The 14,404-nt window shown below is 37.0% G+C and overlaps 1 protein-coding gene across 11 annotated transcripts in view; it reads right to left on the bottom strand.

The window, feature by feature from the left end:
- RB1CC1 (RB1 inducible coiled-coil 1) overlaps positions 1 to 14,404 on the bottom strand; it is a 67,944-nt gene that overhangs the window by 28,154 nt on the left and 25,386 nt on the right. For all 11 annotated transcript variants that reach the window (XR_004972528.1, XM_036338595.1, XM_036338596.1 and 8 more), the window contains 8 exons: positions 14,180 to 14,350; positions 7,552 to 7,736; positions 7,234 to 7,420; positions 7,068 to 7,149; positions 6,506 to 6,567; positions 3,307 to 3,410; positions 2,522 to 2,648; positions 534 to 2,434 (listed from right to left, as the gene is read on the bottom strand). Coding sequence is in view for 10 of the 11 variants with exons in the window: in XM_036338595.1 (XP_036194488.1) it covers positions 534 to 2,434; positions 2,522 to 2,648; positions 3,307 to 3,410; positions 6,506 to 6,567; positions 7,068 to 7,149; positions 7,234 to 7,420; positions 7,552 to 7,736; positions 14,180 to 14,350 (2,819 nt within the window). In the remaining variant the exon portion in view is untranslated. The remainder of the gene's footprint in view (positions 1 to 533; positions 2,435 to 2,521; positions 2,649 to 3,306; positions 3,411 to 6,505; positions 6,568 to 7,067; positions 7,150 to 7,233; positions 7,421 to 7,551; positions 7,737 to 14,179; positions 14,351 to 14,404) is intronic.

Raw genomic sequence — 14,404 nt, forward strand, 5'->3', positions numbered from 1 at the left:
ACTTCAAATAAACCAAAGAAAATTTATACCCTAACCGATTTGGCTCAGTGGATAGAGAGTTGGCCTGCAGACTAAAGAGTCCTGGGTTCGACTCCAGTCAAGGGCACATGCCTTGGTGGCAGGTTTGATCCCTGGCCCTGGTCGGGGCGGGTGTGGGAGGCAATATTTCTTTATTCATCTTTCCCCCTCCTCTCCAATCTCTCTAAAAATCAATGGAAAAATATCCTCGAGTGAAGATGAACAAAAAATGAAATTTGTAAGAAAGGAAAAAGAAGCTCTTGAAAATATTTTTAAATTTTCAAAAAAAATTTTCCTCTAGAAATCCAAAACTGTAATCCATTATTAAAATCGACTATAGATTTTCAAAATGTTTACAATAAACGTTTTAAAAGTTTTTATTTCATAAATATATCTCAATTGCTACATTTACCTAAGATAAATAAATAAATCAAGGTACTGTGCTTACTTCCACACAAAATTGACATTCGAATCACCAATGTTTTTATTTTATAATCACAGACTAAAGTTCTTACCTTTTTCCTATTTGATTCTCAAGATGTTTAACTTTTTCTAATAACTCTTTCTCAACAGCTTCTCTCTCCAATTTAAATTCATTTAGGGCCGTCTGAATAGCTTCTTCTTTTTCACTATTAAGCTTCTGAATTAACTCTTCTCTGTCTTGTTCCTGGTTCATTATGAATTTCTCTTTGTCTTTCTCAAGTTTCTGGATAACAGCTTCATACTTCTCTTCTTGTTGGGTGAGTTTTTCAGCTTTTTGTTTTTCAAGCGCACTCAATGCAGAGTCCAATTTACCCTGCAGTTCAACTATTTCTTCTTTCAGGTTTTTTTCTATTTCAAATGCTTGATGATGCAATGCTGTTACCTGGTTTAATTCAGCTTTAAGCATATTAGATTCTTCTTCGTGTCTACTAATCAACTCTGAAATACACTGATCTTTTTCAATTGTCATTAAAGTTCTTAGCTCTGCCAAGCCCACCTGGTAACTGTCATTGTTATCCTGAATCTTTTGGTTTAGTTTACTTATCTCTGTTCTCAAATTTTCTGTCTCTTGTTCAAGGAGAGATTTTAAGGTCTCATTCTGCTGGGTTCTACTTTCTTCCAGCAAAATTTTTATTTCATCAGTTTCTGCTTCCTTCAATGCAAGTTCAACCTCTAACTTACATCTCATATCTGACAAATCTGAAACCTTGAGTTTTAACTCCTGTAGCTGTCGCTCTTTTTCCTGGATAATTGTGGCATGGGACTCTTGTATCTGATCAATTCTTTGTTGATTTTCATTTTTTAATTTCTCCAAAGAATCTTTGTGGTCTGTCATAACTTTCTCGAACTCCTGTGTGTGCCTGACATGCAGGGTGTCCTCTAACTCCCTTAAATGACTTTGCTCTAAGCTCTGCAGTTCTGTCCTCAACAACTGGATCTTCTCATCATTTTCAACGTGGAGCTTTTTAAAGTCTTTTAACACTCTCTCTCGTGACTCTTTCAGTTCTTTAATTTCACAATTTTGAGTGTGCATTACGTTTTCCATTTCTAACAACTTCTGGTCCTTTTCATTCTGCAGGCAGATGATAGCTTCTTTTTCATGCTTAACCAAAGCAAATTCATTATCTTTATTTTGTAACACCTCCTCAAGGCATACTAAGTCTCCTTTAAGCTTTTTAATTTTGTTTTCATTTTCTTCACTGTCTTTTATTAATGCATCAAGTTTGTCTTCATAATCACTTTTTAAAGACTGCAATTCTTTTTGATGTTTTTCATTTAGTGTTATTTCCACAGAGTATTTTACCTTTTCAATAATGTTTCTTATTTCTATTGCTATACACTTTAAAGAATTTGAGAAGTCACACTGTTCTTTTTGTACAAATGTTCTGAAGTGGCAAAGGTCTTCTTTGATGGTTTGTATAGTTAATTGTGAGTCTTGGGCAACAACCCTACATTTTTCCAACTGGACACTTAGAGACACATGATCTCCTGAGTCCTCTTTACCACATATATTTGTATCCTGCATACGTCTACTATCTATTGCATTGATAACTGATGAATAAAGTGATTCCACCATCATTTCTGGACTTTGTGGATCACTTATTGGATTAGGAGATGATAAATTTTCTTCTATTACAAACTCATTCACAGCAGACATAAAATCTGATTCAGGACTTTCTGCTAATGAATCCAAATCTAATGAAACTTGGTGAAGTGTCTGTTCTCTGCTTGGATGGGGGATAGTTTCAAAATCAAATGTATGTGCATCAATGCTATCTGGAGACAATTCTTCTAAGGGACATACTGCAGGACATAAGGGATCCTGCACAGTGAGTGGAGGAGGAGTTCTTGGTGAGGTAGTTGTTGTAATTCCTGTTGCACTTTCTACTCGTGGTGAGGAAGTCGACTGTGGGGATGTCTGACTCATGGATGCCTAGAAAAGAAAGAGAGGCTTATATAGCTACAGCAGTATCAACATTTTACACTAATAAAGTGAGCCAATTGAAAGAACTTAATTTGCCTTTTGTTCACTCAGTAGATCTGTAATGGTCTGTGACATTTCATCCAAACTTTGTGCTGCTTTTACCAAGTTATGTAGAGAAAGTACATGCTGGTGTAGAGGTTCAAAGTCACAGAGTAAGGGGACCCTGAAACAAAATGTAATCAAATTAGATTTCTGATTCATTAATTAAAAGATGAATTAAGTATAACCAAATATTTTAACCTATGTCAAAAATCACTACTGCAGCCCTGGCCAGTTTGGCTCAGTGGATAGAGCGTCAGCCTGTGGACTGAAGGGTCCTGGATTCGATTCCGGTCAACAGCACATGCCTAGATTTCAGGTTTGATCCCCAATAGGGGGCATGCAGGAGGCAGCCAATCAATGATTCTTTCTCATCATTGATATTTCTGTCTCTCTCTCTCCCTCTCCCTTCCTCTCTGAAATCAATAAAAATATTTTTTAATTTAAAAAAAATCACTACTGCATTATCATCCTTTTTCAATCATTACCAGAAAGAGCTAAAGAAACCTAAGACATCATCATTAAAATATAAATCTCCCACAGTATGCGAAGCAGAGTGACTACTAGAAAAAAATTAACTGTACATAAGACATTAATTTCCTTATTTTCTGATTTTAATAGTCCCAGAAATTTCCTAAAGTAGTCATAGGAGGGTCAGTCTATCATAAAACAGTTTTCTATCCTGGCATCTCCTAGGAGGGCTGGTGCTACTTTCCACAGCTCCAGAATGATGTAAACAGAGTAAGGTGATATCTACAGTTAAAAATACTAATGACATTTACCTGAGGAATGGCTGAACTTCTGAAGGACAAAGTGATTGCAGAAACTGTAAATCTTTTAATGAAATATCTGGAAGCTCACAGTCAAACTTTCGAGGTTTCTGTGTCTATACAAAATAATAATAATAATAATTCACCACAAAATATACGGATAAATTAATAAATGGTCTCTTACTATAATCAAATTCAGTAAAACAAATAAATAAAAATGCTTCAAGTGACCTACTCACACTTAATAGAAAAAAAATAATTAAATATGAAAAACTAGTCAATGACATGATGTAATATTTTTCTGAGTCTTGAAGAACGGGGATACACAGTTGTTGATAATCAACTGGTGTATTTGTTCCTGCCTTTAGTTTTCAGCATCTTTTTATGGAAATTCTAACATTTCCATCAACATTAAAGGAATCATTTGTTTCACTAGTACATAGATTATTTCCAAATTTTTCCTTGACCTATAAAATGATCATGAAGATCTATTATCTGGCTCTAGCCCTCTATCTACTCCTATGACCTGTTAGCATACCTTGTTGTTTTAACATGCTAAAAAATCATTTTTTCCCATGTAACACTTCCTTCCTTGCCATTGTATTTTAAAAATACAAACCCCTAGCCCTAGCCCCGTGGTCGGCAAACTGCGGCTTGCGAGCCACACGCGGCTCTTTGGCCCCTTGAGTGTGGCTCTTCCACAAAATACCATTTGCGGGCGCGCATACAGTGCGATTGAAACTTCGTGGCCCATGCGCAGAAGTCGGTTTTCGGCCTGGGCGAGTCTATTTTGAAGAAGTACTGTTGATATTTGGCTCTGTTGACTAATGAGTTTGCCGACCACTGCCCTAGCCCATTTGGCTCAGTGGATAGAGCGTCAGCCTGCAGACTAAAGGGTCCCAGGTTCAACTCCGGTCAGAGGCACATGCCTGGGTTGTGTTCTCAATCCCCAGTAGAGAGCATGCAGGAGGCAGCCAATCAATGATTCTCTCTCATCATTGATGTTTCTATCTCTCTCACTCTCTCCCTCTCTGAAATCAATAAAAATATATTTTAAAAAATAAATAAATAAAATACAAACCCTTAGTCAATTAAACAAAAATTCTGATAAATGCTACCATTTCCTTATAATATGGCCAAGAAATGTACCTTTAAAAATAACTCAATTTGTTTCCATCATTACCTAAGCAGATTGAGAAGTGTCAAGATGCTCTTCATTAAACAGAGTTTCCTAGATAAATAAGTGTGGGAACCCTATTAAATCACTCATTCTTGATATTTAAAAATGCATGCATTTAAAGCCCTAAGAAAGCCTGCAGCACAGAAAATGGTTTAATAGCTAAGCAGAATGTCTAAGGCAGTGATGGCGAACCTTTTGAGCTCGGCGTGTCAGCATTTTGAAAAACCCTAACTGAACTCTGGTGCCGTGTCACATATAAAAATTTTTTGATATTTGCTACCATAGTAAAACAAAGATTTATTTTTGAAATTTACTTTATATATTTAAATGCCATTTAACAAAGAAAAATCAACAACCAAAAAAATAAGTTCACGTGTCACCTCTGACATGCGTGTCATAGGTTCGCCATCACTGGTCTAGGGGGTAGGAGGGAAATCTACAGCATTTCCTAAACATCTTTGACCATGAAGTCTGGTTTAGAAATATGCCAAACTTATTTTTCATGGTTTCAATTAAAGCTACTTGAATAATCACCCTATTCTTATTTGTTAAAACATAAATGAAAGAAAGGGGGTCGATAGGTAAGAGAATGAAGAAAGGAAGAAAATAGGCAAGGACAGGAGAAAAAGAAAAGGCAGGAAGAAGGGAAAGAATGAAGGAAAAGGTAAAGAGGAGAAAGAGAAAGACAAAATACAATTAAGAGAATCTAGTCCTATCAACCTTAACAGTGTAGTAAGACATCCCCTTGAGTTACAAAGACTCTAAGTAAAAAACTATAAATGTATTTTAAGCAATTGGTGTTTTTAAAGCCAAAAGCTTTTTATGTAGATAAAATATATATATATATACACACACACACACACACACACACACACACACACACACAGTAATAAAAGAGAAAGATGCAAATTGACCATACCTTCACGACGCCCACCAGCCAATCAGGAGTGAGTATGCAAATTAACCCAACAAAGATGGCAGGTTAATTTGCATACGCAGGCGCCAAGTGGCCAGGGACAGGGTGGAATGCTTGCAGGCGTTCCGCACCGCCCAAGCCGCTCCGGACCTCTGGGCAGTGTGGGAAGGCAGAAAGGCGGCTCCGGCCAGAGCGAAGTCAGTGCCGGCAGCCAGGGGAAGGAAGGTCCATTCTTGCACGAATCTTCGTGCATCAAGCCTCTAGTATATATATAAAAGGCTAATATGCTAAGTGTCTGTCCGGGTAATGATGTCACGAAGCAAGGCCTGGCTTCCTCTCCCTAGCAACTAGCTCCTTGGAATTTCTTCAGCCCAGGAACACAACTTGCTTTATAGCCAGGTGGAAATATTTTACACTGTAACCAAATGTTTGTGAAGCGTTTTCCTGTGCCTCATCTCATTTGATCCTCACAGAAATCCTAGAGTAGGTAGATAGGAGATTCGGTGGGATCCTATTTTCTTTGCATTAGCTGGAAAACGGAGATTTAGAAAGCTTAGAAACTTGACCCAACTGATAAGAAGAAATGGTGGACCTTGAAAATGACTTCAGGTTTTCTCACTGTGCAGAATATAGTCAAACACTGCTGCAGTTAAATATTTTACCCTTTGTTCTCCCTGCGTAATCTATAATAATAATCTGCTTTGTGTTCATATTTACTGCTCTGTTGCTGACAATTATCTGAAAGAGAAGTTGGGGTAGTTCACTGGGCTGAAAAAAGTTTAGCTAAATCAGAAAGCAGGTCTAATTAAGCAAGTTTATTCTATATCTATAAAAGGCTAAGTTAACTTGCACACGCACGATACATATAAAGCTCTCGCTGGCGCCAATCGCATGCATGTGTTTCCATCTGTCATTGTCAATCATGAATTTGGTTGAAACTTCTATTATAGAGAACGGGCAAATAGCGGTATTAAAATATTTCTTCTAATTAATTTCCTTTCAATGTGCACAAATTCGTGCACCCGGCCACTAGCATTCTGATAAATACCACTACTTCTGAAATAAAGGTTAGAACACATACAAAATTTTGTCATGATTAGGAAATAAATACATACACAAAAGGACGAAGGCCAGGAGTCCAATCCTCTAAATAGGCGATTTCTTAAAAAAGACTTCCCTGTAGAAAGAAATTAATATGATAACTTTGAGATAAAACAAAACAAAACAAAACAAAACCCTCTGGTTTGTGAAAAAAAAAACTGACAATACTTCAAGTTTAAAATTAATAATGGATTCAACTCTACAGTCCTTAAATATTTCTATGGATTTCAATGCTAATTAAAATCAGATACATGCACCCTGACTGGTTTAGCTCAGTGGATAGAGCGTCGGCCTGCAGACTGAAAGGTCCCAGGTTCGATTTCGGTCAAGGGCATGTACCTTGGTTGCGGGCACATCCCCAGTAGGGAGTGTGCAGGAGGCAGCTGATCAATGTTTCTCTCTCATCGATGTTTCTAACTCTCTATCCCTCTCCCTTCCTCTCTGTAAAAAATCAATAAAATATATTTAAAAAACACACACAGATACATGTTATATAATGCTGTGTTCATATTTATAGACTAAAAACAGCATTTTTTACTTAAAAAAATAAACAAGTTATTAATGAAGAACACTTACTAAATAATTTCCCAAAGGATTCCCTTTTTGACTTTTCAGCTTCATATAATCGCTTTCCATCTGTGACTAAAGCACCAGCCCACTAAAAGGAGGAAAGCTTATGTTAATATCACTCACAAATTTATTAAGACTCATACACACTTAAAACAGAATTCAACTTGCATACCTCCCTGTAGTGTTTTATGAACATTTTTCTCCTTACAACTTCAACAACAGCTAAGCAGTACATCTGAGGAACTGTACTAAGAGCTTCAACAATTTTGACTCTTTCTAACAGCTCTATTACGAGGCGAAGTAAAGCTTGCAATTTCTCTCCATCTTGATCAGCATGAAGCATTACAAAGCAACACCACCTATAGAATGAAATTTAAAAAATATAAAAATACTCTAATGTCAATTTAGTGGCAAGAGAAAACACTCCACCACTTGGGAGAAATCAAACATCAATTCTAAACATCCTAAATAAGGTAACAAAATCACTTACTTCAATCTGACATGTAGGTTAGTTGCTAGCTCTTGTTTGGCAGTGGTACACTTCTGTTTAATATCCAACAGTTTTCTATGATTTTGCAACATAATCATCAACTGGTTTGCATGACTCAGGCATAAATCAGGTAATACAGATGCATCCTTCAAGTTTTCAGCTCTCATCTGATTAGCTAAAAATCCCTTTGAGAGAAAATATTTTAAAAGGTATTAACTTGGTTACATGAGAGATATGAACATTCACTTAGGAGAAATATCTTTATGTTAAACAAGAACTGTCTTACTTTCAAAGATTGTAAAATCTACTCTTTGAATGTGGAACATGTGGTCATAACAAAAGAGTCGGTTTTTAAGAAATCTATACTCTTAATTCTGTTCCATTGTCATACTAGAAAAAAAGTTAAGCCCAGGGAGATAAAATAACTTATCCAGATACATTCAATAACTTAATTAGAACTAGAAAGTATGTTTCTAGACACCTACTACACATGGGTGGGTAAGAGCATGATATTGTATGAAACATGATCAATGATTTAAAGCCATGAAAGAGTAGCTGATTTAATCTTGACCAATGATATTTAATTGTATATTATATACTTCCTCATATAAAAAACAATCAATTAACTTTGCGCTTTTTATTGAAAAGCCATTCCTCTCAGTATTTCTGGACTATCTTTTGTTCCACTGACAGATACATGTTTTGTGCTATCTTTAGAGCAATGACTAAACTGTACAATTTTACAGTATATTTTATTATTTGATAGGAAAAAACTTTTCTTAGCTATCCTCACTCATTTATTTTCATTGGTGAACTTTACATCATTTTGCTAAGTAGGGAAGGGATTGGCTTTAGGCTATAAATTTAGATAGATGTGCCATATTTAAAAGTCTTCTTTTGTTCAACCAGCCAAATGAAAGCCCAACAGCAAAGACTTTAAAAAAATGTTCAGAGGGTATAATTATAATCTATTGATTAGGTTATTACTAAGTATTTTTATTGTGTTTATAGGGCTCTTTTCCTATTCTATTTACTGGATAATACATTACAGAAGGTTTCGGATTTGAACATTCATCTGACTGCCATACTTGCTGTATAAATGATTATCTTTCTAGGGATTTAACCATACTGATCAGCAAAGAACTGCAAATGTGTCTTCCTAATTTCTAGTAGTTCTCTCCATTTCATGTTATTCTAAACATCATGCACATACTTAAATTTAAATGATGTGTATTTAAAATTAAGTCAGAATAGTTTACATAAAAATATAAGACAATTTCAATAGTAATTTTATCTTACTTTTCTTTCAAAATGGGATATAATCAACTGTGGCTATACTTTTTCTGTAACTTAATCCATTTAAAAATAACATACTGCTTTTATCTCCTGTCAGTCTTAATAGGTTTTTAATTACTTTTTACTTAATCCAAGAAAAATATAGAATCCCCAAATCTAAATTCTGGACCATTAATAAAGGATTTCCTGACACCAAAGCCACATTATTTGTAATACAGCACACTGAGGGAAAATACACCTGATCCAATAAAGACCTAAAGATCAGGAAAAAACATGCCTGGGCAATGTTTCAGTTCTTTAGGCTGTGCCTAAAAAAATAGCAATATAGCCCGACCGGCATGGCTAAGTGGTTGAGTGTCAACCTATGCCCAGTGAGGACACATGCCCGGGTTATAGGCACGTGTGGGGCACATAGGAGGTAGCCGATCAATGATCCTCTCTCATCATTGATGTGTTTCTCTCTCTTCTCTCTCTCTCTCTCTCTCTCTCTCTCTCTCTCTCTCTCTCTCTCTCTCTCTCTTCCTCTCTGAAATCAATAAAAATATTATTTAAAAAAAGAAATACTAATATAATACAGAATGTCAATAGAAAAATTAAAAATAAACTAAAAAAAGCCTTAGCCAGTTTGGCTCAGTGGATAGAGCGTCAGCCTATGGACTGAAGGGTCCCAAGTTCAATTCCAGTCAAGGGCACATGCCTGGGTTGTGGGCTCGATCTCCAGTGGGGGGTGTGCAGGAGGCAGCCAGTCAATGATTCTCTCTCATCACTGATGTTTCTATCTCTCTCTCCCTCTCCCCTCCTCTCTAAAATCAATAAAGATAATATAAAAAAATAAACTAAAGAAATACTAGAATATGCACATAAAGATACACTGTGATATTAAAACAATGTTTGTAATAAGAAAAATGAAAATAACCTAAATGACTATCAAAAGAAGTACAGTTAAATCAATTATTTGATTCATTTTATAGAAGGTTAAAAGAATGACAATGGAGAAGAAACAAAAGATCAAGAATTCAGAGTTCTGCCTCTAGTGATGGCAGACTATGATGTAACAGTAATGTAAACCAACCTTCCCATGGCCTTAGTTATTAGATATCCAAGAAAGCAGTGGAGTCAGACATATTGAAGGCGCCAGGATTTAGGAGGAGGAGGAGACCTGAAGAGGTGAGTTAGGCAACTGGGAATGCTTTGCCCTAGAGACAATTGCTGATGCCTGAAGAAGAACCCAAAGCTAAGAATAAGGTTAGCAATCCTTCTGATAGTTCCTTGTGGAGCTAGAAAATAAAAAATCAGACACCAGTGCCAGCCAAAGAAAATGACAATGGAACACACTTTCCAAATAAAATAACAACAGAACACACCCCCAAAAAGCTATCTATCTATACTAATAAAAGGGTAATATGCTAATCAAACCACACATCTTCCGGACATCCTTCTGGACAAAGCAACGGTGGCGGGGGCCAAGGCAGAGGTGGTTAGGGGTGATCAGGCCAGCAGGGGAGAACAGTTAGGGGGATCAGGCTGGCAGGGGAGATCAGTTAGGGGCAACCAGGCCAGCAGGGAGAGCAGTTAGGGGTGACCAGGCCAGCAGGGAAGAGCAGTTAGGGGCGATCGGGCAGGCAGGCAGGCAGAGAGGTTAGGGGCGATCAGCCAGCAGGAAGGTGAGCGGTTAGGAGCCAGCAGTCCCAGATTGTGAGAGGGACATCCCCCGAGGGGTCCTGGATTGTACAGGGTGCAGGCCAGGCTGAGGGATCCCCCCCACACACCCCCATCCACGAATTTTGTGCACTGGGCCTCTAGTATATATATATATAAATAAAAGGTTAAGTGTCCATCCGACCGGTACCTATGACGCACACTGACCACCAGGGGGCAGACGCTCAATGCAGGAGCTGCCAAGCTGAGGTGACTTGGCAGCAGCGGTTCTCAGGTGACGCACCCCTGAACCAGAGAAGAGGGAGCCCGATTCCTCATGGGGCCGCATGATTCCACCTTCAGCTGTGGGTTATGTTGTTGCTGGGGCACTATTGGCCCCGAATCTAGTTTACTGCACACTTGTGTTTGCATTCCACACCCTGTACGACCGCAACTTTGCAGAGTGCCCTCTTGCACTCCAGAACCCCTAGGGGGATGTCAGAGAACTGGTTTCGGTCCGATCCCTGCAGGCCAGGCTAAGGGACCCAGCTGTCAGAGGGACCCTGCTCACTCCACAGATGCCCTTCAAGCTATGCCAGCAGGAGGTTGGCTCCAGGGTGTGTCTGGCCCATATCGCCAAGTCCCACCCTGCTGGCCACCTTCTAATGAATTTCCTTTCAATGTGCACGAATCCATGCACCAGGTCACTAGTATCCTACGAAATTGGTAGACTCACCATCACAAGGACTGGAAAACCAACTTCCCATCTAAATCTCTGAAATGGGATTAAGGTGATGATCTAAGATTGTAATCACCCCTATCATATGCCAAAAGCAAACAAATTCTCTCTAGAAAACTGTAAGAAACAACAGAAAATATTCAAAGACACACAAAAACAGGTAATGGTGTTAACAGATATAGCCTTTAATTACTAGTATATGCTTAATGTATTCAAAGATATAATGGATAAGACCAGATGTTTTGGTAGATAATTTGAAGCTATATAAACAAAAAACACTAAATTGAAAATATAAAGCTAAGATTAACAAAGAATATCAAATCAATAAAGTTTAATAGCTATTCACACCTGAAAAAAAATCTGAAAGTTAATTTGAACTGATAGGTCAAAAGAAAATATCCCAAACTAAGTGCAGATAGATATAATCATACAAAATACAGAAAAGGGTAAATGGGAAGGACGAGGAGAAAGGTCTAATACATGTATAATTAGCATCAACGTAGGAGAAGAGAGAGATACAAAATCAAGATTTGAAGAGAAACTGATTGAAAGCCACAAATTCAAGTAGTACTACAAGCCCAGTGCAGGAGGAATATAAAGAAAGCCACATCTTGTCCTATTATAGTTAAACTGCTGAAAACCAAACCAAAGGTAAAGTGCTTAAAAGCAAATCGCTAACAGCCTAAAATTCGCTATCAAGAAAATATCCTTCAGAAATAAAGGTGATTTAAAGAGAATTTCACATGACAAAAACTGAATTTGCCACTAAAAGGAAATAAAGGACATTTCCATGTATATTATACACCAAATATTACTTAAAAGGAAAAAAGCTAATATGATAAATAGAATTAAAACATAAAATTTTAAAATAAAAATAATCCAAAAGGCAAAATTAGAGACAAAAAAGGACATATAATTAAAGGAAAAATTACAAATGATTGATTTAAATGTAAATATTCAGTATTTACAACAAATAAGCAGACTAAATGTTCCAATTAAAAGATTTCTCGCCGAAACCGGTTTGGCTCAGTGGATAGAGCGTCGGCCTGCGGACTGAGAGGTCCCAGGTTCGATTCCGGTCAAGGGCATGTACCTGGGTTGCGGGCATATCCCCAGTGGGAGATGTGCAGGAGGCAGCTGATCGATGATTCTCTCTCATCGATGTTTCTAACTCTCTATCCCTCTCCCTTCCTCTCTATAAAAAATCAATAAAATATATTTAAAAAAAAAAAAAAAGATTTTTCAACTTACTTTGAAGCTATAACTGATGCCAAAACTCTTGACAAATACATAACAAATAAAAACTACACACATACAACTTAATTCAGTTTGCCAATATGTTACTCTAAATCCAGATATACATAAAAAAGACAATATATTATGATGACACAGTTAATTCCATGAATCTGAATGTGGTTCAAAATTAGAACTGCCCATCCATGTGGCTCAGTGGTTGAGGGTTGACCTATGAACCAGGAGGTCACAGTTCGATTCCCAGTCAGGGAACATACCCAGGTTGCAGGCTCGATTCCCAGTGGGAGGCATGCAGGAGGCAGCCAAGCAATGATTCCCTCTCATCATTGATGTTTCTCTCTCTCCCTCTTCCTTCCTCTCTAAAATCAATTAAAAATATTTTTAAAAATTAGAACTTAAATGTAACTTTCATAATCTGAGAAAGGGTATCTACTGAAACAAGGAGAGAAAAACCTACTATAAACATTAAAATTTTGAAATGTTGGCCACTTTCTATAGATCAGGAATTAAACAAGAACTCACACTATTGCAGCACTGTATTGGTGTTCCAATCAGTGCAAAAAAGACAAAATAAAGGAATTCAGTTCACAGCACAGTGGCTGAATCCTAAATCACGAGAGAAAAGGAGAGGGTGCAGAAATTACAAGATAAATTCCATCAGTAAATTATACATTTGTACCCATTAAAATGTTTACTCATTCGTATGTTCTAATGAAAGAACACACTCACACCCCTGGAAAAGCATGTTTAAAAGTCAACTCTTTTGCTATAGACTGTTTTGCCAGAGTGCCTGCCAGGGTAGATAGAAGACAAAACTGTGATGATCTAAACCAGTGGTTCCCAAACTTATTTGGCCTACCACCCCCTTTCCAGAAAAAATATTACTCAGTGCCCCCTGGAAATTAATTTTTTTTAAATTTTAATAGCAATTAAACAGAAAGATATATGTATTAATGTTTCTACCTTTTTCGTAAAATATAGTAAAGAAAGGTGTAAATTAGAAACATTAAGTTTTAAATTATGAAACTATTTATTGAACTCAGAATAGAAAGGTAATACAAAAAAAGTTAAAACAAATGCACCTGTGGCCATCACCGCCCCCCTGGATCGCTGCAGCGCCCACCAGGGGGCGGTAGCGCCCACTTTGGGAATCACTGATCTAAACAGTCACTTGTATGGAAGAAAATGTCTAGGTTAATTAATCCCTTTTTGTGTGTGTGATGAACCTTATTTGACAGAATTCTTGGAACATTGCAAACCTTATTTGACAGAATTCTTGGAACATTGCATTAAATTAAACCTAAAAGCCTAAGTATTAGTAAATTCTTTAAGATTTTATATTTTCCTTCTGTCCTTTATAAATTTCATTTTTCTGTGTACTTTTTTGAGAAGGGAGCAGAAAGTATTCACATATTTAGTGCAATGACTGCTTGATATGTTCTCTCAACACCTTTTTTTCAGCTGCTCACAGCACTTTCATTGCTTATCTTTCAGTTGTCATCTAAAATAGTCTAAGCTCAATTTATTTTATCAAACCAAAATATTAAGAACATGATTTATTGCATGGAAACAATAATACTGCACTCACAATATTCAAGGGTGAAGTGAAAATATGGTGCATACCAAATTGATATTGCACATAAAATAACTTCATAGAAAAGTTACAAATTCCTTTTCATGAGAGAAGTTTGAAATAAGCACCTGAGCAAGTTCTTTCTGCTCATTCACCAGTCGGCCACAGCTAGCAATCATCTGATCCAGGGCATACAGCCGATCTTCGAGTCCTTTAATGGCTTTCATATTCTGATTATCAAGTTTGGCAATAGTTTGACGGCATTCTACTATAAATGGTCGAATAATCCTTGGATCAAGCTAAATGACAAGAACACATGAATAAATTGTCATCAAATAGTTTGATACAGCTTC

The sequence above is a fragment of the Myotis myotis genome, unplaced genomic scaffold (assembly GCF_014108235.1).
Source record: "Myotis myotis isolate mMyoMyo1 unplaced genomic scaffold, mMyoMyo1.p scaffold_m19_p_16, whole genome shotgun sequence".
Taxonomy (NCBI): domain Eukaryota; kingdom Metazoa; phylum Chordata; class Mammalia; order Chiroptera; family Vespertilionidae; genus Myotis; species Myotis myotis.